The following is a 26,435-nucleotide window of genomic DNA, read 5'->3' on the forward strand; positions in this document are numbered from 1 at the left end:
ACGTAACTCATGAGGAGGATGTTCTTCTTCTTCTTCTTCTTCTCTCTCTCTCTCTCTCTCTCTCTCTCTCTCTCTCTCTCTCTCTCTCCAGCGATGACAGGCCCTGTAGACCACGCACTGCATCAACGAAATAGAATTGAGGAGAAAAGAAGTTTTTGGCATAACCTGACTAGAAGAACGGAAAAATTGACAGGACACATCCTGTGACATCAAGGAATCACCTATTTAATACTGGAGGGAAGTGTGTGTGTGTGGGGGGGGGGGGGGGTGTAAAAAACGTAGACTGAGACCAAGAGATGAATACAGTAAGAATATTCAGAGGGATGTATGTTGCAGTAGTTATTCGGGGATGAAGAGGCTTGCACATATAGAGCTGAAGACAATAACAAAACAACAACAATGGATTTAAATCATGAACGAGTGGTTTCATATGGATATGGCATCACTGAAGGAACTTGTGGACTCTCGTCCTTGCCTAATTGAAACCATAATCAAGTCGATAGGCGCTGTTACTCAGTGTCAGCAGGGTATGTCCTGGGAGTAATTATTTTTTTAATTTGGTGTGGTTATGTAATATTCGAGCAACTTTCTTAACGCAACATTGCATTCTGTTGTTGAAACTGCTAACGGTTATGTAGGAAAAGATTATTTTTTGCTTACTGGAGAGTCATAGACACCTTCTATTATAGTTATTTTCATCATCTTGATGTCCACCATTTAAAAGAATGGTGTTTAAAGTGTTTATCAAAGGATGTATCAGTAACATACGTTACAAACTGTTTTAAAAAACCACGGAATGTAATAGATCATTTACGTGAAGCCACTGTAAAGCTACTAAATTTAGTCGAGAACTACTTATTTGTAAGTACCATAGTTTTTTTTCTTTTTTGATGTTTTGTGTTTCTTCATAATGACGACATATGTGACCACCACAAGCATGTGTCTGCTTGAAAGGGACCTTGCTGTTCGAGGGACCAGTATAGTTCCTGAAAATCAAAAGTCGAACAATTCAGTGGTCTGAGTACATCGACGAGGAGTATTCACACATCACCGAGTAAGAGAGAGGGGATAAAGAGATCGTCAAATGGAGCTTTAAAAAACGTAAGACAGACAGGTAGTGAGTCAGGAAGTATTAGTCGCAGTAAGGCAAGGGGGACGTTCCATAACATGTCTTCCTCTAGTACACACTGTGAAGGGACTTCATATCGCACTTCACTCGTGTAAACAACTGTTTCTGTTCAGTCAAACAATCTTGTGAAGAATGAGAATTTCAGGTAATACCAAGTTACTGGAGATTTACACCACAACATAAACTTCAGTAAAAACTTTTTCACATACATTGACTCACGAAGGTAAAGGTAACAGACAAGCAGAAAGAATTGGGGGGGGGGGGGTGAAGAGGAGTGTAATATGCAAATGACTGACGGTAAAAATCAAACTCTTGCATTAACTTTATTTCCCATTCCTGGCAGAATACAGGAAGTTGAATTAATCTACCTCAAATACAACCCCACGATATGGTTTTCAAGTGTCTGAACGATGGCCGTAATACACTGGCATATAAAGAAAAGTTAGTTGTAGTGAGGAAATGCTACATCTGATAAAAAAAAAGGGGGGTGCATAATAAGAGAGGTGAAAGTAATTCAGCAAAGAAACCAGAACTGACCAAAAATACTCCCGAGGTTATATCAGAAATCAAAGTGAGAATATTATAAGAGAGAGAATCGAGAAAACCGTAGCATAAACGAAGCGAAACATGCGCTTACACAGATGAGATTTCAGGGAGCATCAGTCAGAATGTCATGGTGCACGCCTAACAACACGAAGACCACTTCGAAGATTTATTAAAAAATTTTTTTCATCCTGCGGGATAGAAACGCTTGTAATAGAAACATTGGTAACAGAAACGAGAAAGATTACGTTCTAGAGCAGTTGCAAGATGAATGAGCAGAATCTATTCGACACGTGTAAACAGAAGGAAAATTTAGGATCCGTTGAGAAAGGTGATGTAAAGAGGAAGACATAAAGGTGAATGTATCATTTGAACTATTATGCATAGATTGTTTACGTTAGAAGCAGGTTCATACTTTTTCATACAAGACTGCAATGCCTTTAATGTACAAGAAATGGAACGGAGCCGACATAACGAGTAACTGGACCATTACTCTTTTGTCAGTAGATTACGTAATTTTTATTCACATTGTCTCTGTCAAGGAAAGAAACACATGAGTGTTTGTCCTCTGCGGGTTAAAAAAATGGTTCAAATGGCTCTGAGCACTATGGGACTTAACTTCTGAGGTCATCAGTCCCCTAGAACTAAGAACTACTTAAACCTAACTAACCTTAGGACAGCACACACATCCATGCCCGAGGCAGGATTCGAACCTGCGACCGTAGCGGTCGCGCGGTTCCAGATTGTAGCGCCTAGAACCGCTCGGTCACACCGGCCGGCTCTGCGGGTTATAAACTGGTTTTAAAGACAGCAAATAGTGAGTTACCGCAATGTCTCGGATTGACTTATTTCAAAGCAACTTTCCACTTTTTCCCGCTCCCAGAGTATTTGATACACAGGAAATCAAAGCCATAAATGCCAATTTATTACCCAACGTTTACGGTGAGACTACAACTTCAGTTAGACTATATCAAGAGAGAGGAAAGTTCAGGACTGAAGGAAATGAGTGAAGTATGGTGAGTCCTTTATATATTCAACAACTTTACAGCGATGAAAAAGTCTCTTGAAATCACTGAACTGGATTAAGGAGTGGTCGTCAATGAAGCTCACCTCAGTTAACTTTATTATACAGGGTGAATCACCTAAAACTTGAACGGGAATTACTGCGGAATCAGTAAGTGCTATTGATGTGCGGTTTTCACTGAATGGGTTGGTAGTCAGGGGTACGTGTTGTGTTAATCAATAAACAGATTGTAATAATACTTTGAAAGTGATTTTTTTGTCCAAGGAAACACTTTTTAAATGGAAAAATACATATTGACATTAACAAACCAAAAGTAAGGTAAATTAGAATGTCAGTGGCATTTGTTGCAGGATTATAGTGCGAGTCGTTTACGAGATATCGTAATTTGATAAGTTTCCACACCGACACCTGTTTCTGCGATTCAACCTGCGTAGCTGCTAGGTACGATGTTGTTATGTTTGCTTACAATTTGTTTGTGTGTTCGTTGAGTGCATTGCGACTTGCTAGTCAGTTAGTGTCCGGCAGTCCAAGCTGTAGGTCGAGTGGACGATGGGATTTACCAACGCAGAAAAAGCCGACATGTTCATGGTGTATGGAGGGTGTAGGAAGAATTCAGTTCGTTCTTGTACAGTGTATGCGGCAAGATTTCCCAATAGACGTCAACTGCCTCGGTAATTATTTATCAACATCTTCAACCAGTTACATGAAAGTGGTAGTGTAACACACAGACAAAGACACAGAAGGAAACAAGTGACGACAGAAAAGGGAGAAATTGATGTTCTTGCTGCTGCTGCTGCTGCTGCTGCTGTTGATCCGCACGTCATCTTCCGTGCAGTCACGCGAAGAAGTGGCGTGAGTCAGGCAAGTGTCCTACGCATTCTCCACCGACATAGGTTCCAACATTATCACATCTCTCTCCAAGAGCTTCATGGAAACGGTCATGAGAATCGTGTTAGTTTCTGTACATGGGCATTAAGACAGCATGCTCCAGATGCATCATGTATCTTGTTAGTGAGAAGCCACATTCACCAATCATGGCCAGGTAAACAGCCGTAGCATGCTCTGTTGGGCTGTTGACAATCCCCGCTGGCTTCGTCAGGTGGAACGACAGCGTCCGCGGAGTGAAAACGTGTGGTGTAGGATAGTGAACCGTCAGCTCACAAGCTCTCTTTCATAGACGGAACACTGAACGCGCTCAAGTATCGCAGCCTTGCAACATGCCATCCTCCACGGATGCTAGAAGACGTTCCTCTGCAGACTAGGAGAAACCTATGGTATGAACATAATGGCTGTCCAATCCATAGTGCACGAAGTACTATAGCATGTCGTCACGAGTTGTTCCCAAATCGTTGGATTGGACGCAGAGTACCTGTACCTTGGCCCGGTCCGTTACAGGACTTGACGCGTGTAGACTTATTTCTGTGGGGAAAGCTGAAAGGCTCTGTCTTCAAGGGCATACTAAGTACTCGCGATGATATCCAACGTCGTCTTACTGCAGCCTGTTCGGACATCTCTGCTGAAACGGTAGGACGTGTGCAGTAGTCGTTCCATACCGGATTGGAAGGGTGTATTGCCTCTGCCGGTGGTCATTTTGAACACAACTGTGATGGTCAGTTGTCTCGATAATGGGCAGAATCCATATAATTAGTGTATACAGTTACACAATACCTGTGGCAGCACACATTAAAGAAAAACACAACTGTCGGCGTGGGAACTTACCTAAATACGATATATCGTAATGGACTCGCACTATAATCCCGCAACAAACACCACTGACATTCTAATTTACCCTACTTTTAGTTCTTTCAGTGTCAATAGGCATTGTTCCACTTAAAAAGTGTATGTTTGCATAAAAAATACACTTTTAAGTAATAATACAGACTGTTTATTGGCTAACAATACGAACCCCTGACTACCAATCCATTCTGTGAAAAACGCACATCAATAGCACTTTCTGTTTCCACAATATTTGCCGTGCAAGCTTTAGGTGATTCACCCCGTATAGATGTCAGTGGTTTTAAAGCTTTGACTGTAGACTGACTTCAGCAAAGCATAAATGAATCCAAAACGCCTAAAAGCTACTTACAAGAGCAGGGTGATGTACAAATCAGTATGCTAGCCCGGAGGATCATGAAGACGAGCAATGACGTTGCCTTGCGGAACCAAGAAGTCTATAAGCAATGTGCACAGCTATTGCTAATCTAGACCTTGAGGCCACCCAAATATCAAGAGTTAACAACAGAATATGGAAAGAAGTATGTTGTGAATCACGGGAAGGGACAAGATGACGAATAAATGGTACACTGAAGAATCATCACGGTGTTGTAGAGAATCGTGTAACATTTGAATTAAGTTGCGTTGGGCCAGAAGAATTGCTGGAAGACTAAATTATTAAATTCTTTATTGTAATCGTGGTAATGATACTCTGCCTGACGTGTAACCTAATGGTACCATGGTGAGATTAAGTCAGACTGTAAATAAGAAAGGGTTTAAATCTATGATTTTTTAAATATCGCTATCCACATAAGCATCACAATAGTTTCGAAAGAACAGTAATAACAATGCTGTCGAATAGTTCGTCTATAAGTCATCGTGGCCTTGTTTATTCTTACCATCATCGAAATCCGTTCGTGGCTGCCCTTAGAGATGGGTTTCCAATAGGGTGATACATATTCACTTGTGGTGAAACGTTTTCTAGGGCCGCAAAACTCCAGTACTTAGTGTGCAAGTTTAGCTTACTTAACATATTGGGCCAACAGACAGAAACATCTCAACACGATAATAATAATAAACAAGCTAATCACTAATTTAGGGGGGGGGGGGGACAATATTAAAACGAATCGAGCTTCCATACACACAAATACTGACTCACAAGCACTTGTAAATTACAGAGAATCAGTTCTTACAGTTTTATTTCATTGGTACATTTTCAGTTCCATCTAAACGAAACTCCACTCCGGTAGGCACAAAAACAGTTGCGTGAATTGCTTTAAGAACTGCTGCCCTCTACCACCATTGTTAAATACAGGGAAATCATCTGAGGACTTACTTATATCAAGTTCGGTAACATATAACTCTTTTAGAATATATATATATATATATATATATATATATATATATATATATATATAGTATTATCTATGGTCTGAGACTTCAGTCTGACATTTAGTGAAAACGGATTACTCTACGTGTATGATCAGGAGCTCACTTGTTATTCATTAATAAAGAGATTCTTTGGCAGAGTACTGACTATGACTGCTCTTCTCGCCCTGTATGTGGCAAAACAGACGTTTTCTTATCACAAGAAAACAGATAATACTAAAATTTTTATTGCTTCGTGACAACAGCTACCGTTTGTTGGTGGCTGTCACATCCAAATTTTTTTCTGCTGGCTGCATGTTAATTTGGATGGTAGTTTGTGTGCATTTAATATCTTCAGAAACTGAAGCTTTCGCTGTACTAAGTTTCATTCGCATTTTGCAATAAATCAAGTATTGAATTTTTTTCTGTGTGTTAGAATAGACAGCTGGGGGACGAACCTAAAACTTTGATGTTACCCCACAACCCTTACTTTGTCCAAGCAACTCTAATAGTAACAGAGGCGGAGTGAGTAAGAAAGCCACAAATGCACTTTCAGTGGTCCGTAAAACTCGCTGCCCTGCTTCTAATCTGCTACATGTCGGCAGAAATTAATGTCTTACATCTTCGTTAAGATGAGAGTTTATGGAAGTAACGCCAACATTTCCCTGTTGGCATGTATGTATTCAAGTTATTGCTGCAGGATTTATCAAGAACCTCATTTAAAAAATTGCCATGCAGTTCTGTTGCTCAGAAATTTACAGGAAAGATACTGATGCAAATTGTTGATGAAACATTAAAGATGGCAGTTGTATATATCAAATGGGAAAAATGATTACAGTCCCATCTGCCTAAACTCTTTCATAAGATTTCAAAACAAGAGGAAACTATTTTACTCCAGAGTATCAAAATATTGATCAGAGTTCTGCAGACAGTATTCTGAGATACACTGTCTGACAAAAAGTGAAGGACATCTACATCTACATCTACATTGATACTCCGCAAGCCACCCAAAGGTGTGTGGCGGAGGGCACTTTACGTGCCACTGTCATTACCTCCCTTTCCTGTTCCAGTCGCGTATGGTTCGCGGGAAGAACGACTGTCTGAAAGCCTCCGTGCGCGCTCTAATCTCTCTAATTTTACATTCGTGATCTCCTCGGGAAGTATAAGTAGGGGGAAGCAATATATTCGATACCTCATCCAGAAACGCATCCTCTCGAAACCTGGCGAGCAAGCTACACCGCGATGCAGAGCGCCTCTCTTGCAGAGTCTGCCACTTGAGTTTATTAAACATCTCCGTAACGCTATCACGGTTACCAAATAACCCAGTGACGAAACGCGCCGCTCTTCTTTGGATCTTCTCTATCTCCTCCGTCAACCCGACCTGGTACGGATCCCACACTGATGAGCAATACTCAAGTATAGGTCGAACGAGTGTTTTGTAAGCCACCTCCTTTGTTGATGGACTACATTTTCTAAGCACTCTCCCAATGAATCTCAACCTGGTACCCGCCTTACCAACAATTAGTTTTATATGATCATTCCACTTCAAATCGTTCCGCACGCATACTCCCAGATATTTTACAGAAGTAACTGCTACCAGTGTTTGTTCCGCTGAGCTGGAGGACATAGCCGCATGTTAGTGTACAGGGTTTGTCCGGAAAATAATGGGTCGAATTTTTTTGTTTTTTTTATGTATTGATCTGATAGGTTCAGAAACTTAAAATTATTGGAAGTATGACTCTCCCCTCTCAATACATTTTTGTCAGTGCGATTTCCATGCGTCATAAGCTTTCTGGAACTCGTCAGCTGGGATGCTCTTCAGGGAAGCCACCGAAATAGCTTGCACGTTGTCCACTAACTCGAGATGCTTTTCTTTAAGGTCTCTCTTTTTCTGAGGAGACAAAGTCGATCAGGGCCAGGTCGGGATGTAGGGTGATTGCGGCACCATTGCCTCGCCGATCCAGGTCTCATAAGTCGTGACAACAAAGGCGATGTGAGGCGGCGCGTTGTGGTGGTACACTTTCCAGGAAGCGCGACACTCCATTCACACACTTGTGACCCAGTGATTCGGTCTCTGGAGAACTGCCTTGTAAAAGGTCTGTCCACAGGTTTCAATCTCATGGTGCACTGTTCTCTTTGCACCAAAATAGCAATAAACATGGACTTCGCCCGGGACATGCTCATGCGAGTCTTCTGGCGCGGCGGCAACACTGTATGCAATTCCTCTCTCTGCCTCTTTGACTCCGGATCGTACTGAAAGACCCTTGACTCATCCCCAGTGAATCACGTTTTCCTGAAAATTGCGATAATTTTCAAGAACTCGACGAACTCTTCAGAGTTTCACGAGTTCTTCACACTTTTCCACTCGGCGTTGCTTTTGCTCGTCGCTCAAAACGCTGCGCACAAGTTTTGCGCCAGTCTTCCGCTTGGTCAAATCTTCTGATACAATCTCATGAACAATACTTTTCGGCAAGTGCAATAATTCTGACATGAAGCGAACACTCATTCGATGGTCTTAATTCAGTAACTGGCGCACACAGGTCACACGGCCCTCCGTCACGCTCCTGCGCATGCCTCGTCGGCGACCTCCACCCGAATTTCTCTAAACGTCTTCTACCATCTGTTCGACTGCTACCTGGAAAGGCAGTCGTCCCCGAAGGATTCCTTAAACATTCAAAAAGATTGCAGCGGCGTCTTGTTCAGCTTCACGCAAAAAGTTATGGCATAGCGTTGCTCTGAAGTTATCTCCATCGTAAGTTCGATGCGAACTCTACATAGAGAGTCCGAAAGAAACCGTCCTATTCCTCCAAGAGAACGGAGCCAAGTGATCTACTTACGGCTGGAAAGCTAAGGGTTCTTGCCATCCTCCCCAACCTGAACACACCCTGCAATTTCGTACATGTACACACCATCGGCTGATATGTAATTATATATGAAGATAGTAAGTGTTCTCGAAAGAGCAGATACCATTGCTGACCGTGCAGCTTCTCTAGAATAAATGGCTCTAGCACTATGGGACTTAACATCTGAGGTCATCAGTCCCTTAGACTTAGAACTACTTAAACCTGACTAATCTAAGGACATAACACACATCCATGCCCGAGGCAGGATTCGAACCTGCGACCGTAGCAGCAGCGTGGCCTAGAATAAATGATAGTTAATTGAAACCCTCAGCTGCCGAAAGGTGTTGTTGGTATACCTCGATGGGGACAGTTCAAAATGAATGCCCCGACCGGGACTCGAACCCAGGATTTCCTGCTTACATGGCAGACGCTCTATCAATCTGAGGCACCCAGGACACAGGTCAATAGCGCGACTGCATGGACTTATGCCTTGCACGCTCCCCGTGCAAATATCTATTAGGTACATTACGTATGTAGATTGTGGACAGTTGGTAATGTGGGTATCACGGGGAGCGCGCAAGGCCTAAGTCCCTGCAGTCGCGCTATTCGTCTGTGCCCTCGGTGGCTCAGATGGATAGAGCGTCTGCCATGTAAGCAGGAGATCCCGGGCTCGAGTCCCGGTCGAGGCACACATTGTCAACTGTCCCCATCGAGGTATGTCAACAACACCTGTCGGCAGTTGAGGGTTTCAATTAATTATTATTTATGATATGTAATTATCTATGACAGGTAGAGCGTTCATCAGAGTGCATTCATTAGTGTTGCTCTCGAGTTTAGTACTGTTACCAGGTCTTGTTCAGAATATAAGTGGCCTAAACAGCTTTAAATGCTGAGTGTCACTGTGAAGGACACGGAAATACCGCACACTCGTGTGAGAAAACATTATCAGCAGCTGACAGAATTTGAAAGAGATCTCATAGGGGTCTCCATTTGGCTGCCTGCTCGAAGTGGGCAATATACATATTTTTGGGACATTTGGATATGACAGGGCCCAAGAATGGACTGTATGAGAACATGAGGGCAGGCATACACGTCTCAAGATTGTGGCCGACCACACCTCTGCCCACCACTCTGTCTCAGTGCCAGTATCTGGGATATCAAGGACCAGTTGTAACAAGGCCGCTACGGTCGCAGGTTCGAATCCTGCCTCGGGCATGGATGTTTGTGATGTCCTTAGGTTAGTTAGGTTTCACTAGTTCTAAGTTCTAGGGGCCTAATGACCTCAGCAGTTGAGTCCCATAGTGCTCAGAGCCATTTGAACCAGTTGTAACAGTTGTGGGCCAACTTGCCTCAGGAGAGGATACAACGGCGATGTGACACCCTTCCCAACCGAATCAGTTAATGCATTCAGACGAGAGGGGGCGCAACGTTATACTGAAAAGTGGGCTCGTACTGCCAAGTTCTTTCAAACTTTGACTCGATTTTTCTAAGCTTCGACGTAACATCACATGCCTTCTCCGTCCATGAAGTTTCATTTAATTTCCTCCTCCCCTTCTGGGTTCCTCACTTTCTTTTTGCAGTTTAGTTCAACATGCGAGACCGTTTAGCTGATGTGCAGTGGTTATGGAATGACTGCTCGTGAAACAAACCATTCACATTGGTGTTCAGTCCCTTCTACAGCTAAACCAGGCTGTAGTTCGTGTTGTCGCTTGGCACACCCATACATAACCCAGTTGACAAACTAACGCCCCGGAAAGTTCTTGTAGTATCATGAGAAAGTTCAAAAAAATTCTTGAATACTGGGCAGGCCATGAATTGATCCCGAAAGCCCACTGTGCTATGCATGCCTCCTCCTCCCCCGCTTGTGTTATGGCTGCCAGCAAAGGTAGTATTCCAACTGCAACTCAATTTCCGAACATCTCCCGAAAATAACTGTGATGCCTGCTGCTTTTATTAATGGGTATGACGGTCCCGTGAACCGTTATTAATCCAACAAAAATATTCTGCAGATTGAAACATGGATGGAAGTATTACTTCTCTGTCAACACGTTCCACACAACTTACAAAAGATACATTACTTTCCATCTTTATTGACTATGTCCTGTCGCTTGTAAGCATGCGTTTCTCGTGGGATTACACTTTCGGACACCCGAGTAGCTAACTTGTATCGAATTGAACACTACCATCGAACGCTGACGACTCTTGAATGACCAGTGTCTGAGCAATACCCAATTTATAGCTCGCTTCTCAAGTTGACCCTTCAAGGTGAGCGGCATAATCCATTGTGAATAGCAATAAGAATTGGAGCTCACTGATGCCCCGCTATACTCCACTCGGATCAACATCGGAGAAAAGGTGAACCACCTGAAAAATATCTTTCATTTACATAGCATAACTGCAATATTAATCTAATTCAGTTATCATCTTGTTAATATACTGTTTATTATGATTATTGTCACTTTTTCTACTTTCATTAAACTACACCTATATTCTTCATGTCACTTTAAAAGATTTGCAGACGGCACATTTCATTATATATTTCATTCAGAGCTCTTCTCTTTCCGTAGATGGAAGGAGAGCGTTAGATTCTGGATCTTTGCGCCGCAGGGGTTGGCTGAGGCATGCTCTCAGGACCCGATAGGGCTCACCAAGTTCGTTCACTCGCCCGGGACGTTTCAAACAAATACAGGGTGTTTCAAAAAGGACTTTACAACTTTAAAAATTCATATAAATTAATTCATAGTACCTACAAAGGTGATTATAGTGTCAATTTGCAGGGACATGCATCAAGTTTCGTCTCGCGTAGTTCGCTAGGGCCGAATCGCACCGTAAGGAGCGCTGGCGGCATTTGCGTTGAAGAGGGCTGCCTTCACTGGACCCGAGCGTGCTGGCTGTGTGTTTTGGTTTGACGAATCGAAGTCGGCGACAACAGTTCAGTGTAATTTCCGTACCAAGTACGCTAAAGATCCTCCTAGTAGGCCTACAGTTTATGAATAGCATAGATGTTTTGTAGAAACAGGATCCTCGTTAAGACATGGGATATCATCAGGTCATCCAAGCACATCTGATGACGACTTTGAGCGAGTGAGACAACATTTTGTCAACAGCCTTACGAAATCGACCCGGCGTCCTTCTCGCGAACTGCAAATCCCACATACGACTGTTTGGCGTGTGTTTAGAAACCGTTTGCATTTGAAACCGTACAGATTACAATCGTACAAGCAATAAAATTTCTCGCAAGAACTTATGTGCGGATACGTTAAATCGATTACATGAGGATGAACATTTCTTGGACAAAATCATCTTTTCTGACGAGTCGACTTTCCACTTAAGTGGCAAGGTTAACATACATAACTGTAGGATTTGGAGCAATGAAAATCCACATCAGACACTGCAACATGTTCGTGATAGCCCTAAACTGAGCCTTTTTTTGTGCATTGAGCAAGGACAAAGGGTATGGCCACTTTCTTTTCCGTGAGAGAACGATCAATGGGACAGTGTACCTGGATATGTTACAACTGCTTTTGATACCACAGATCGATGAGGATGACCAAGAACGAAATGTTTACTTCATGCAAGATGGTGCACCACCCCACTACCTGGCTGACGTCTGTGATTTTCTCAGTGACCGCTTTAAAGGTCAATGGATTGGCCGCGATGTGTAGATCGCATGGCCCCCGCGTTCCCCCCCACCTGACACCATTCGATTTTTTAATGGGAATTCATCAAGGATATCCTGTACCGGCTTCTCTGCCTGAACTTAGAGCAAGAATTTACGCCGCCACTGAGCAGGTTACATCTGCAATGCTACAGCGAGTATGAGGAGAATCCGACGTGATGTGTGCAGGATAACCAACTGGAGCCACATACAACATCTTTAGTTTAAGGTAAAAAAACTTGGTGTTTCCCTACAAAATAATACTAAACTCAGCTCTATATCTTCGTACAATAAATTTATACGAATTTTTATAGTTGTAAAGGCCTTTTTGAAACACCCTGTATAGTGATATTCATACTGTTTCATGTACGACAAAATCGCTGATCTGGCCTGTGCTTAAAACCCAACACTAGGAAAGCAGCCACCGATCGCCAGATACGCACAGCTCTGTGTGCGGATGCTACATCTACATCTACATTTACATTTATACCCCGCAAGCCACCCAACGGTGTGTGGCGGAGGGCACTTTACGTGCCACTGTCATTACCTCCCTTTCCTGTTCCAGTCGCGTATGGTTCGCGGGAAGAACGACTGTCTGAAAGCCTCCGTGCGCGCTCTAATCTCTCTAATTTTACATTCGTGATCTCCTCGGGAGGTATAAGTAGGGGGAAGCAATATATTCGATACCTCATCCAGAAACGCACCCTCTCGAAACCTGGCGAGCAATCTACACCGCGATGCAGAGCGCCTCTCTTGCAGATTCTGCCACTTGAGTTTATTAAACATCTCCGTAACGCTATCACGGTTACCAAATAACCCTGTGACGAAACGCGCCGCTCTTCTTTGGATCTTCTCTATCTCCTCCGTCAAACCGATCTGGTACGGATCCCACACTGATGAGCAATACTCAAGTATAGGTCGAACGAGTGTTTTGTAAGCCACCTCCTTTGTTGATGGACTACATTTTCTAAGCACTCTCCCAATGAATCTCAACCTGGTACCCGCCTTACCAACAATAAATTTTATATGATCATTCCACTTCAAATCGTTCCGCACGCATACTCCCAGATATTTTACAGAAGTAACTGCTACCAGTGTTTGTTCCGCTATCATATAATCACACAATAAAGGATCCTTCTTTCTATGTATTCGCAATACATTACATTTGTTTATGTTAAGGGACAGTTGCCACTCCCTGCACCAAGTGCCTATCCGCTGCAGATCTTCCTGCATTTCGCTACAATTTTCTAATGCTGCAACTTCTCTGTATACTACAGCATCATCCGCGAAAAGCCGCATGGAACTTCCGACACTATCTACTAGGTCATTTATATATATTGTGAAAAGCAATGGTCCCATAACACTCCCCTGTGGCACGCCAGAGGTTACGTTAACATCTGTAGACGTCTCTCCATTGATAACAACATGCTGTGTTCTGTTTGCTAAAAACTCTTCAATCCAGCCACACAGCTGGTCTGATATTCCGTAGGATCTTACTTTGTTTATCAGGCGACAGTGCGGAACTGTATCGAACGCCTTCCGGAAGTCAAGAAAAATAGCATCTACCTGGGAGCCTGTATCTAATATTTCCTGGGTCTCATGAACAAATAAAGCGAGTTGGGTCTCACACGATCGCTGTTTCCGGAATCCATGTTGATTCCTACATAGTAGATTCTGGGTTTCCAAAAACGACATGATGCTCGAGCAAAAAACATGTTGTAAAATTCTACAACAGATCGACGTCAGAGATATAGGTCTATAGTTTTGCGCATCTGCTCGACGACCCTTCTTGAAGACTGGGACTACCTGTGCTCTTTTCCAATCATTTGGAACCCTCCGTTCCTCTAGAGACTTGCGGTACACGGCTGTTAGAAGGGGGGCAAGTTCTTTCGCGTACTCTGTGTAGAATCGAATTGGTATCCCGTCAGGTCCAGTGGACTTTCCTCTATTGAGTGATTCCAGTTGCTGTTCTATTCCTTGGACACTTATTTCGATGTCAGCCGTTTTTTCGTTTGTGCGAGGATTTAGAGAAGGAACTGCAGTGCGGTCTTCCTCTGTGAAACAGCTTTGGAAAAAGGTGTTTGGTATTTCAGCTTTACGCGTGTCATCCTCTGTTTCAATGCCATCATCATCCCGGAGTGTCTGGATATGCTGTTTCGAGCCACTTACTGATTTAACGTAAGACCAGAACTTCCTAGGATTTTCTGTCAAGTCGGTACATAGAATTTTACTTTCGAATTCACTGAACGCTTCACGCATAGCCCTCCTTACGCTAACTTTGACATCGTTTAGCTTCTGTTTGTCTGAGAGGTTTTGGCTGCGTTTAAACTTGGAGTGAAGCTCTCTTTGCTTTCGCAGTAGTTTCCTAACTTTGTTGTTGTACCACGGTGGGTTTTTCCCGTCCCTCACAGTTTTACTCGGCACGTACCTGTCTAAAACGCATTTTACGATTGCCTTGAACTTTTTCCATAAACACTCAACATTGTCAGTGTCGGAACAGAAATTTTCGTTTTGATCTGTTAGGTAGTCTGAAATCTGCCTTCTATTACTCTTGCTAAACAGATAAACCTTCCTCCCTTTTTTTATATTGCTATTAACTTCCATATTCAGGGATGCTGCAACGGCCTTATGATCACTAATTCCCTGTTCTGCACTTAAAGAATCGAAAAGTTCGGGTCTGTTTGTCATCAGTAGGTCCAAGATGTTATCTCCACGAGTCGGTTCTCTGTTTAATTGCTCGAGGTAATTTTCGGATAGTGCACTCAGTATAATGTCACTCGATGCTCTGTCCCTACCACCCGTCCTAAACACCTGAGTGTCCCAGTCTATATCTGGTAAATTGAAATCTCCACCTAAGACTATAACATGCTGAGAAAATTTATGTAAAATGTATTCCAAATTTTCTCTCAGTTGTTCTGCCACTAATGCTGCTGAGTCGGGAGGTCGGTAAAAGGAGCCAATTATTAACCTAGCTCGGTTGTTGAGTGTAACCTCCACCCATAATAATTCACAGGAACTATCCACTTCTACTTCACTACAGGATAAACTACTACTAACAGCAACGAACACTCCACCACCGGTTGCATGCAATCTATCCTTTCTAAACACCGTCTGTACCTTTGTAAAAATTTCGGCAGAATTTATCTCTGGCTTAAGCCAGCTTTCTGTATCTATAACGATTTCAGCTTCGGTGCTTTCTATCAGCGCTTGAAGTTCTGGTACTTTATCAACGCAGCTTCGACAGTTGAGAATTACAATACCGATTGCTGCTTGGTCCCCGCATGTCCTGACTTTGCCCCGCACCCGTTGAGGCTGTTGCCCTTTCTGTACTTGCCCAAGGCCATCTAACCTAAAAAACCGCCCAGCCCACGCCACACAACCCCTGCTACCCGTGTAGCCGCTTGTTGCGTGTAGTGGACTCCTGACCTATCCAGCGGAACCCGAAACCCCACCACCCTATGGCGCAAGTCGAGGAATCTGCAGCCCACACGGTCGCAGAACCGTCTCAGCCTCTGATTCAGACCCTCCACTCGGCTCTGTACCAAAGGTCCGCAGTCAGTCCTGTCGACGATGCTGCAGATGGTGAGCTCTGCTTTCATCCCGCTAGCGAGACTGGCAGTCTTCACCAAATCAGATAGCTGCTGGAAGCCAGAGAGGATTTCCTCCGATCCATAGCGACACACATCATTGGTGCCGACATGAGCGACCACCTGCAGATGGGTGCACCCTGTACCCTTCATGGCATCCGGAAGGACCCTTTCCACATTAGGAATGACTCCCCCCGGTATGCACACGGAGTGCACATTGGTTTTCTTCCCCTCTCTTGCTGCCATTTCCCTAAGGGGCCCCATTACGCGCCTGACGTTGGAGCTCCCAACTACCAGTAAGCCCACCCTCTGCGACCGCCCGGATCTTGCAGACTGAGACACGAGACAGAACTGCTAAATGGCGCAGCTATTTTCTCCCACTTGTTTCCGAAGTCGCTCCTAGCTTGGCACCTACGAGGTCAGAGGAATGGACCAGAGCATTTCCTGTGATAGCAGCCTGTGGTTCCCACGAATCGCCTGTCTCAGCGTTTGCGTCGTACGTGAAACGCATTGTATTTCACATAGCTCAAGAGAAAACGTCTTAATCACATTTTACGTACTGGAATTATAGGTCATATTTCATATTAAAGTTATTAGATGAAATAAACTGCTGAAACAAATTACTGTAGGATAGCGATCATGAGATAACATCGCCGAACGTATATGAGGGCAGCAGACCCGTTGCAACCGTATTTGTTGTAGGACAGCTTTCCTCAGACGGCCAACGTAATAAGCCTCATTTCACCTTTTGCCAGCATTGTAGGATAAACAGGTTTTTACTAACAAAAATGTAATTCTCTGTCTTTCTTTATGGCCGCGCGGGATTAGCCGAGCGGTGTCAGGCGCTGCAGTCATGGACTGTGCAAGCTGGTCCCGGCGGAGATTCGAGTCCTTTCTCGGGCATATGTGTGTGTGTGTGTGTGTGTGTGTGTGTGTGTGTGTGTGTGTGTGTGTGTGTGTGTGTGTGTTTGTCCTTAGGATAATTTAGGTTAAGTAATTTGTAAGCTTAGGGACTGATGACCTTAGCAGTTAAGTCCCATAAGATTTCACACACATTTAAACTTTTCTTTTTTTCTTTATGATTCAATGAAGGTTACGTTTAGCAGTTGTTCGTCGTTTCCATAGCAGTAGCGTAAGTCTCGACCCAGTATATTTTATTATGCTTATCACCATAGTAAATTTTGCTGTGATAGGCTTCTGAGAATGCTCACTAATGAGGTCGCTTTCGGAAACGTCAGCGTCCCAATTTGCGGCGGTCAGCATCAAAAGCAATTCCGCCCGGGCGGACCCTCACTGATCCGGAATCTTTTCAGTTTCTTCCTACGACTGTAGTGATACACACTTTTTCGCCATTTTGGTTAAATTCTCGTGCGAAACAAAGAAACTATTGATTATGTGTGTCATCATTTTAGCATATTCGAAAGCCTGTTAGTGACTCTTGATGAGCATTTGGCGAACTGTTACAGTATTCAAATGTAGGCTATGCAACATTTTGTGAGTGATCTATTTCATAGACGAGTTGATTTAGGCAACATATTCCTTCTGCTTGCTTTACTCTCTTGTGAAATAGTGTGAACTTTCATTTTACAAATGGAAGACGGCTGTAATACATTAAATCTATGCTAATTCATGCTACGTTTTTATATTTAATGAGTGGTGCAACATTAAATTTTTCTATGTTTGGATCTAGTTAAGAGTCTTCGTGTCAGCCTCAAATCCTATCACAATGTGATCGCATATTCCTGTATTTTCAACAGTAACAATTCGGTACTGAATGTGCTGAAGCAGACAACGTACTTCAAATATCGTCACGATAGTTTTCTGATCGGATAAGCTATAACGACCTATTGAAATGTGTGACAAGGACGAAGTACCTGAAATACTGGCAGTCCAGTTGATGTCACACAATGCCACATGCTAGGATCAGATGTTGTCCAACGCATATGAGAGTTCATGTATCCCCGCGAGACTTCACTGAATCCTGGAATGTAATTTCATTGAAGAGTTCACAGATGGCAGTGTAGTAAACTCATTTCGAGTATTATTGATAAATTTAAAAAATGTAAAATTACTGTCTTGAGCTGCTGGTAAAATTCTTTAATTACACAATCAGTTTCGGGCGATTGGCCATCACCAGATTCATAAAAGGATTCACAGCTTCATGTTAGGCGAAATCTAAAATTATTGTGCTCAAATGATAACGCCATGAATTAGACATTGTCAGGAATTAGACACTGCCAACATATCATAAAATAAATTGTATCGTCAGTCTATAAAAATGACGCTAGGTAATGTACTCATTCATGAATGAGTACACTAACTACCACCGTTTTTATAGACTGACGACGTAATTTACACTGAAGCGCCAAAGACACTGGTGTAGGCATACGCATTCAAATACAGAGATATGTAAGGAGGCAGAATAAGGTGCTGCAGTCGGCAACGCTTATATAAGACAACAAGTGAAACTTCGTGGCAGATTAAAACTGTGTGCCAGACCGAGACTCGAACTCGGGATCTTTACCTTTCGCGGGCAAGAGCTCTACCAACTGAGCTACCCAAGCACGACTCAAGCCCCGTCCTGACAGCTTTACTTCTGCAGTACCTCGCCTCCTACCTTCCAAATTTCATAGAAGCTCTCCTGTGAGGACGGGGTGTGAGTCGTGCTTGGGTAGCTGAGTTGGTAGAGCACTTGCCTGCAAAAGACAAAGGTCCCGAGGTCGAGTCTCGGTCCGGCACACAGTTTTAGTCTGCGAGGTAGTTTCATACCAGCGCACATTCCGCTGCAGAGTGAAAATCTCATTCTGAAGACAAGTGTCTGGCGCAGTTGTTTGATCGGTTACTACCGCTACAATGGCAGGTTATCAAGATTCAAGTGAGTTTGAAGGTGGTGTTGTAGTCGGCGCACGAGCAATGGGACACAGCATCTCCGAGGTAGCGATGCAGTCGGGATTTTACCGTACGACCATTTCACGAGTGTATTGTAGATATCAGGAATCCGATATAACATCAAATTTCCAACATCGCTGCAAGAACGGTACCAACGTCGACTGAAGAGAATCGTTCGACGTGACAGAAGTGTAACCCTTCCGCGAACTGCTGCAGATTTCACTGCTTGGCCATCAACAAATGTCAGCGTGCGAACCATTCAACGTAACATCATCGATGTGGGCCGTCTGAGCCGAAGGCCCTCTCGCGTACCTTTGATGACTGCACGACACAAAACTTTACGCCTCTCCTGGTCCCGTCGACAGCGATGTTGGACTGTTGATGACTGGAAACATGTTGCCTGGTCGGACGAATCTCGTCTCAAATTGTATCGAGCGGATTGACGTGTACGGGCATGGAGACAACCTCATGAATCCATGGACTGTGCATGTCAGCAGGGGACTGTTGAAGCTGGTGGAGGCTCTGTAAGGGTTCGGGCGTGTGCAGTAGGAGTCATATGGGACCCATGAAACGTAAGTAATCATGCTGTCTGATCACCTGCATCTATTCGTCCATTGTGCACTTGAGCAATTCCAGCAGGATAATGGACACCCCACACGCCCAGAACTGCTACATAGTGGCTCCAGGAACACTCTTCTGAGTTTAAACACTTCCTATGGCCACTCTTACGGATTTATGAAACCAGACATGAACATTATTGAACATATCTGGGATTCCTTGTAACGTGCTGTTCAGAAGAGATCTCCACCCCGTCGTACTCTTACGGATTTATGAACAGCCGTGCAGGATTCATAGCGTCAATTCCCTTGAGGACTACTTCAGACGTTAGTCGAGTCCATACCACATCGTGTTGCGGCACTTCTGCGTGCTCGCGGGGGCCGTACATGATATCGTGCAGGTGTACCAGTTTCTTTGGCTCTTCAGTGTATATTGCGGTATAATAACAGTGTCTAATTCTTGATTTTATTAGTTGACGATAATGATGATAAATTTCGCCTAACGTGTAGCTGTGAATACTTTAATCAACATGATGTTGGTCACTCGCCCGAAACTGTTTATATAATTATTTTCCCGGCAGCTCAAGGCGGTAATGTGACATTTTTGAAATGTATAAGAACTGTGGGACACTACCTCCTGAAAACATATCGCAAATATTGAATTTTCTACAAATACCTGATCACTTTTATCTGACAAACCTTAATATCACTAAGTCTTACTCATTATGTACGAATGGGATCCGACGACTAGATGGTCAATGTGAAGCAACATTGTAGAAAGGGGCCTGAAAGGGAAATTATGAATTGTTTCGTCGTTGATGATTGTTACTGTAAACTGACTTAGTGCTAAGCCTGCGTGTTCAGGATATCTCGTCCTGGTTTTACATTGTTTTTTGAACGTACAAATAAATTCCACAAATGGCACGGACAGTTTTAATACCATAGTTCTTTTATTGTTTGTGATAATGTTGCTGTTAGCTGTATGATTGCTCACTTCGGCATTTCTGGCATTCTAAAGTCCACTCTTAACTTTGCTGCACTCGTTACAAGAGTTAAGTTTGTAAAATGTTTCGTGTTGTGTTTTCGTCTAAAGTGAAACTTGTTGCAGCTACAGCGATTACAATCACAGGAACGTAGTGGGAAGGGACGAAGTTACACGAGGGCAATTTGGAAATTAGGGTACGACTGGTCGGAAATTGAAACCAGAGTGAAAATCAAAACAGTTTTATTTACAACAGTTGGCTACGTCTTGCAGCTAGTTATGTACATAGTCGTAATGTTGGTATAATGCAGCTGCCTGTGCTTTCCGCCACTTCTCTACGCTGGTGTGCAATTCACAGTCTTTGCCAAAATGTTGTCTACACAGCCAGCGGTTCATGTGAACAGAGAGAAACGTCAGAGAGAGCCAAATCCGGGTTGTATGGTGGGTGTTCAAACACTTCCTATCGAAAACGCTGCAAGGGCGTCCTCATTGCCTCTGCTGTTTGAGGCCGAGAATTGTCACGAAGAAAGACATGCATGACAAACACGATATGTAAGGTTGCATGAAAGCAGGCGAAACCTTGCAGCAGGCACCCATACTTGGAAGGAGACACTATTGTTCTGGGAATCTTTACGTGCTCACTGTGTGCTCAGAACAGAAAAGAGCGACGCGACGCGATCGACAGGCATACTGGAGACACTGCCCAACACAACTGTGCAAAGCTTTATCAGATTTTCACTGTCGTTTGCATTTCGCGGCCTATCTGAACTTACTGTCCGAATAGCCCTCGTAGATAATGCGGATGAGGCTTGCGAAGACATCATATTCGTATTTAGTGTTCGGAGGAATACCTTTAATACTCAGAAGTAAACCTAACAAGATAAGAACTTGGCCGGAGTTGAAATTTGAGGTCCGCACCATGTTACGAAAAGGCCAGTTGCATTACAGCTGTGCTGTAATGCTCACAGAAGTAAAGAGCACTTGTAAATCTGAATGTGATTCAGGCAACTACATCTTGGGACTTAAGATGAACACGCGCCCTCTGAAACCAGAGAAGAAAACCTGCACCCTTTTCTTCCCAAGATTACAGACCCGGAAAAGACAGTAGATGTGTGGAAATGTATTCAAGGGAACAAAAGAGACAAGAAGTAGCTGAATGTTAATGTGGCTTCTGTAATATTTTAGTAAGTCTATGGATTAGTCGTTGGTGTGTTTAACTTGAATCGTAATTCACTTAATTTTTTTTTTTTGACTGTTTAACGTGTTTCATCAGTAGGTAGGGGAGAAAATAGAGTTTAAAGTTATTGTTAACATATTTTTGCTCACAAAAGACTACAGCATGTGGTTTCGGCTTAAGTGACCATATGCATCCTGTGAAGAAAATCGTCCACGAAGCTGGCAATAAACTGATATTATCATTTCCTGACAGGCTATTAGTGGATCGTTCTAAAGCTCATCTCGAGACTTCGTAGAAGATATGGTCACTTTGCTTTTATCGACCAGGTCTTCTCTCTCCATGGACCTTTATTTGACTCTTCGAAGTACAGTATAAGGGCAAGCTCGGTTTTTCCCTACCACATTTTGTTCGCTGCCAAAACTGTGTGTCATATACAGTTCACTTATTGACAAGGTGGGAACCACAGTTCCATCAAGAAATATTTTCGGAACGTAGTTGTTGGTGGATGTTCGCCGTGATGCGGAGTCTTTTCTCGTCGCTGTTGCTGCCCCAGTGTATTTCCGTCGCACAGGCAGACTGTTGTCGCTAGCGCCGAACACTGGCCATTGATGTAAAGAAACATTGGGTTTAACGTCCCGTCGACATCGAGGTCATTAGAGAGGAAGCACAAGCTCGGATTGTGTTAGGGATGGGGAAGGAAATTGGCCATGCCCTTTCAAAGGAACCTTCCCACCATTTGCGATTTAGCGAAATCACGGAAAATCTAAATATGGATGGTCGGACGCGGGTTTGAACCGTCGTCCTCCCGAATGCGAGTCCTGTGCTAACCACTGCACAACCTCCCTCGGTGCCGTTGATGTAAAACCAGCATTCGATCCATAGTCAGTGAAACTGGTCTGTAATAGGTTAAGATTTTTTTTAAAAAAGATTAAAAGTGCATAATAAAACATTTTTTGATACTGACATTTCCTCTACACAAACTAATAAAATTTTCAAACGTTTTATGGCTTATTACTGCTCAGCGGCAGATAATCTCTTAATTGAGTTTCTTCTTACTCCGCCGCGGAGTGTGTTGTTATGGAAGCAACCCTTAGACTGTGGCTGAGTCCCCATCGCGGATGATCCTTACGGCAGCGACACAGAGGAGGCTGAAGTATATTCGTCAATTCTTCACTTATTACCTGTTCTCGAAATTTTTTAAGTAGGCCTTCGCAGGATGATTGGCGCGTATCTTCGAGCGTTTGCCAGTTCCGGTTTTTAAGCATTGTCGCAACCCTCATACAAACCTACAACCATTCGTGCTGCCCTTCTTTGACCGTATACAAAGTAGAGCAGATCAGGGAACAAGAGGCATCCGCTTTAATGCGAAATCATCCAAGCAGCAGTTGGTGCCCATATTACCTTAAGAGATGTTCCAGAACAGCTCTGGAAGGCGAGGTGTTCAGAGGAAATTATTCACCAGGAATTCAGTTGGGAAAATATTTTTGAATGGAAGTACTATTACTGGCGTCTGAGTAAGTGAAGTAAATTATGTCCGAACTGGCGAACAGTGCCCATGCTGAATCACGTGGATGCGGTGATAGCGAAGCATCAATACAGTTAGTGTGGACCCTCTGAGTTGGACAGAGCTGTCCACTGACGAGCACAGTTTCTCTCAAGATGTCAACCAGTTCTTATGAAACCCCTTGTACTCGTACCACAGTGTTTATGCTGGCGACATCAGTCTCATAGTGTTCCGAGAGACGATCACCCGTTACCTGCACTGCGTAGTTATCCGTCTACAAGCAACTTTAGTGGTGATCGCCATTGGGTCTGCCCAGTGCCTTCGCTGTTGTCCAGAAGGGCTCTCGGATATCAATGAATCCCATACATCCCTCAAATACTACCGTAGTGGGAACTATTAGCATGCAAAAAAAATAAATGACCTATTGTTTGAAAATTTTCTTTATGGCATGAATGTCAAACTCGCAGCCTGCTGGCCGCATTCGTCTTTCTTGTCCCATTATCTTCTAAACGTACCAAAATGAACCTACATTTCTATGCAAATTACAGTGCGTTGTAGCCCACAAGATTTTATACCACGTTAGCCTCAGAGTTTAACACGTCTGTTCTACACACTGCCAAAAGCCTACAGTGTTGCTCTCCAAAGCAGAGGCACTCAAGTTTATTGCCTCATTGGTGATCAGCTCTATTTCAATCATGAGGCAAGTGGATATTTTATTTTCACATCTATATCTACATAGGTACTATGAAAATCACACTTAAGTACCTGGCATAGGGTTCGTCGAACAACCTTTACAATAATTCTCTATTATTTCATTCTCGAACAGTGCACGGAAAAAAATGAATACCTGTATCTTTCCTTGAGAGCTCTGATTTCCCTTATTTTATTATGATGAGAGTTTCTCCCTATGTAGGTTGGCATCAGTAACATATTGTCGCATTCGGATGAGAAATTTGGTGATTGAAATTTCTTGAGAACATTCCGCCGCAACGAGGAACGCCTTTGTTTTAATGGTGTCCATCTCAAATCCTGTATCATATCAGTGACACTCTCTCCCCTATGTCTCGATAATACGAAACGTGCTGCTCTTTTTTGAACTTTCTCGATGTTCTCTGTTAATCCCATGCCGTAAGGATTCCACACCGCGCAGCAATACTGCAGAAGAGGACGGGTAAGCGTAGTGTAGGCAGTATCTTTAGTAGAACTGTTCGATTTTCTAAGTTTTCTGCCAATAAAACGCAGTCCTTGGTTTGCCTGCCCCCACAACATTTTCTGTGTGTTCTTTCGAAATAAAATTGTTCGTAATTGTAATTCCTAGGTATTTAGTTGAATGTTCGGCCCTTAAATTAGACTGATTTATCGTGTAAACGAAGTTTAGCGGATTCCTTTTAGCATTCATTTGGATGACCTCTCATTTTTCATTATTTAGGGTCAATTGCCTCACCTTTACTACATCGTCGGTGCCTTATCTTAGTCCTTAATTCTATTGCTGAGATTACTGGTGCTCATTTATATCTTTGAAATATCTCCTTGTTCCATATGTTGTAATGGCCTATTCTTTATATCTGTAGTATTGTTTGTATGTAATTACATGAACAGAGTGGGTTAATTAGGGTAATTCAGCGATTGTGGTCTTTACGTACGTCACTAAAGAATATACGTAATTTTTAGGTTTCGCGTAACCCTAAAGGTAAAACAAACAAGCATGTTACTTACAGGGCAATATGTGTGCTCAGCAGAGAATATAAGAGCACGAGATATCGTAGTGCTTCCTCTGTGGAATATTTGAGAGACTCTCGTGTGTGCGCAATTCGTGAAAAAGTCGATCGTATATTTTACGTACATAACAAATAAATTTAATGGACTATATATGTAGTAAACTTTTTTCAAGCTTATATTTCGAGTCTTACGGAAATGATATGGAAGCAGATAATAGCCTGTGGAATTACTTACCATTTTACGATTTGCTTACGAAGGCATAACAAGAGAAAGAAATATTCTGTGAAATTAAGTACCATGTGTAGTTCTCGTCGCAGTTGTCAGCAGAATGAACATTTCGCAGTATTTTCAAGTATTTTCTAGGTTGTCGACTAAACTTAGTAGACGTACAGTCCAGTATTCCGATAGCCTCCTGTAGCGTGTCACACGTGGCTACTGACTGCCGCTCGTAAAAATAGGGGGCACAGTAAGCTGTAGACCTGCTGTTGAATTATCAATGCCTCGTGTAGCTGCCTGTTATGTCTTATCAATGTGTGTTTGGCGATTATTACGATTACAGCATCCTAATTACCATGTAAAGTTTTTAAAAGTCAACAAAATTATTGATTGCTACTGTAAACGTCCTTGTCATTCGTAGGGCATATATATTTCGCACGATTTTGATTGGATTAGCTTTTATTATAATTTTTTATTCGTCGATATATTTATCGCATGCATGACTGCCTTATGTGTGTATTGAGACTGCATTTATGTCAACAGAGGAAATAAAATTTCTTGTAACGTGTATGTTTATTATATTTATGGCATCTAGAGTAACGTAGTTTACTAGTTAGAGATACTTTAAACGTCCTGTCATTGCAGCCATTGCATATACATATCGTAGTATTCATTTTAAACGGTATCATTGAAGGTTACTTTGGTGCATAAACAGAACTGTCATTACTCTGTCTGGATTAACTGCAATTGTCTCGTATTGTGGACCTTCTTCCTATATTGTTCACCTCCTCCTTGTCTGTTCACAATTGACTTCGTTCTTTCAGCTTGAAAAGCATATCGTTCGAGAATAGTAGTAAGGCAATAGCTGCTCGTGCCTGGCTGCTAATGTTGGTGGTTTGGTTGCAGGTGCTGTCGCTGGGCGCCGACGTGCTGCCCGAGTACAAGCTGCAGTCGCCGCGCATCCACAAGTGGACAATACTCCATTACAGCCCCTTTAAGGCGGTGTGGGACTGGATCATATTACTCCTCGTTATGTATACCGCCATCTTCACGCCGTACGTCGCTGCTTTCTTGCTTAACGAAGCCGATTTCAACACGAGAAAAAGCAAGAAATACGGTGAAGATCCTATCGTCGTGATCGACCTGATCGGTAAGTGAATAAGTTTAGAATTCCATAAGTAAAAAGTGTTCGTACTGTATCTGCACGGATCCTACACAGCACTGCGCAGTCGCTCACCAGTTGAGACGCATGTTCTGTCTCACCTACTTGCTTTGTCCACCCATACAGATAGATTTGTATTACATTTTCCAACATAGAATCTATTTCTTATTGGTGTATCACGTGAACATAATCTTGCAGGCGCAAGACATTAAAATGTGGCCCAAAAATAATCGAAAATATAAAACAAACGGTACCTTTTTTAAGGAATACGTGAACAGCTTACATGTTTTTACCTTGTCAGAATATATGTCCAATAACAAATAAAGTGAGTTAACTGATGGTGTGTCTATAGATGCTCTCGATT

The 26,435-nt window shown here is 43.0% G+C and overlaps 1 protein-coding gene across 1 annotated transcript in view; it reads left to right on the forward strand.

The window, feature by feature from the left end:
• LOC124556243 (potassium voltage-gated channel unc-103) overlaps positions 1 to 26,435 on the forward strand; it is a 700,301-nt gene that overhangs the window by 75,198 nt on the left and 598,668 nt on the right. The window contains exon 3 of the mRNA XM_047130231.1: positions 25,816 to 26,059. Coding sequence (XP_046986187.1) covers positions 25,816 to 26,059 — 244 coding nt within the window. The remainder of the gene's footprint in view (positions 1 to 25,815; positions 26,060 to 26,435) is intronic.

The sequence above is a fragment of the Schistocerca americana genome, chromosome X (assembly GCF_021461395.2).
Source record: "Schistocerca americana isolate TAMUIC-IGC-003095 chromosome X, iqSchAmer2.1, whole genome shotgun sequence".
Taxonomy (NCBI): domain Eukaryota; kingdom Metazoa; phylum Arthropoda; class Insecta; order Orthoptera; family Acrididae; genus Schistocerca; species Schistocerca americana.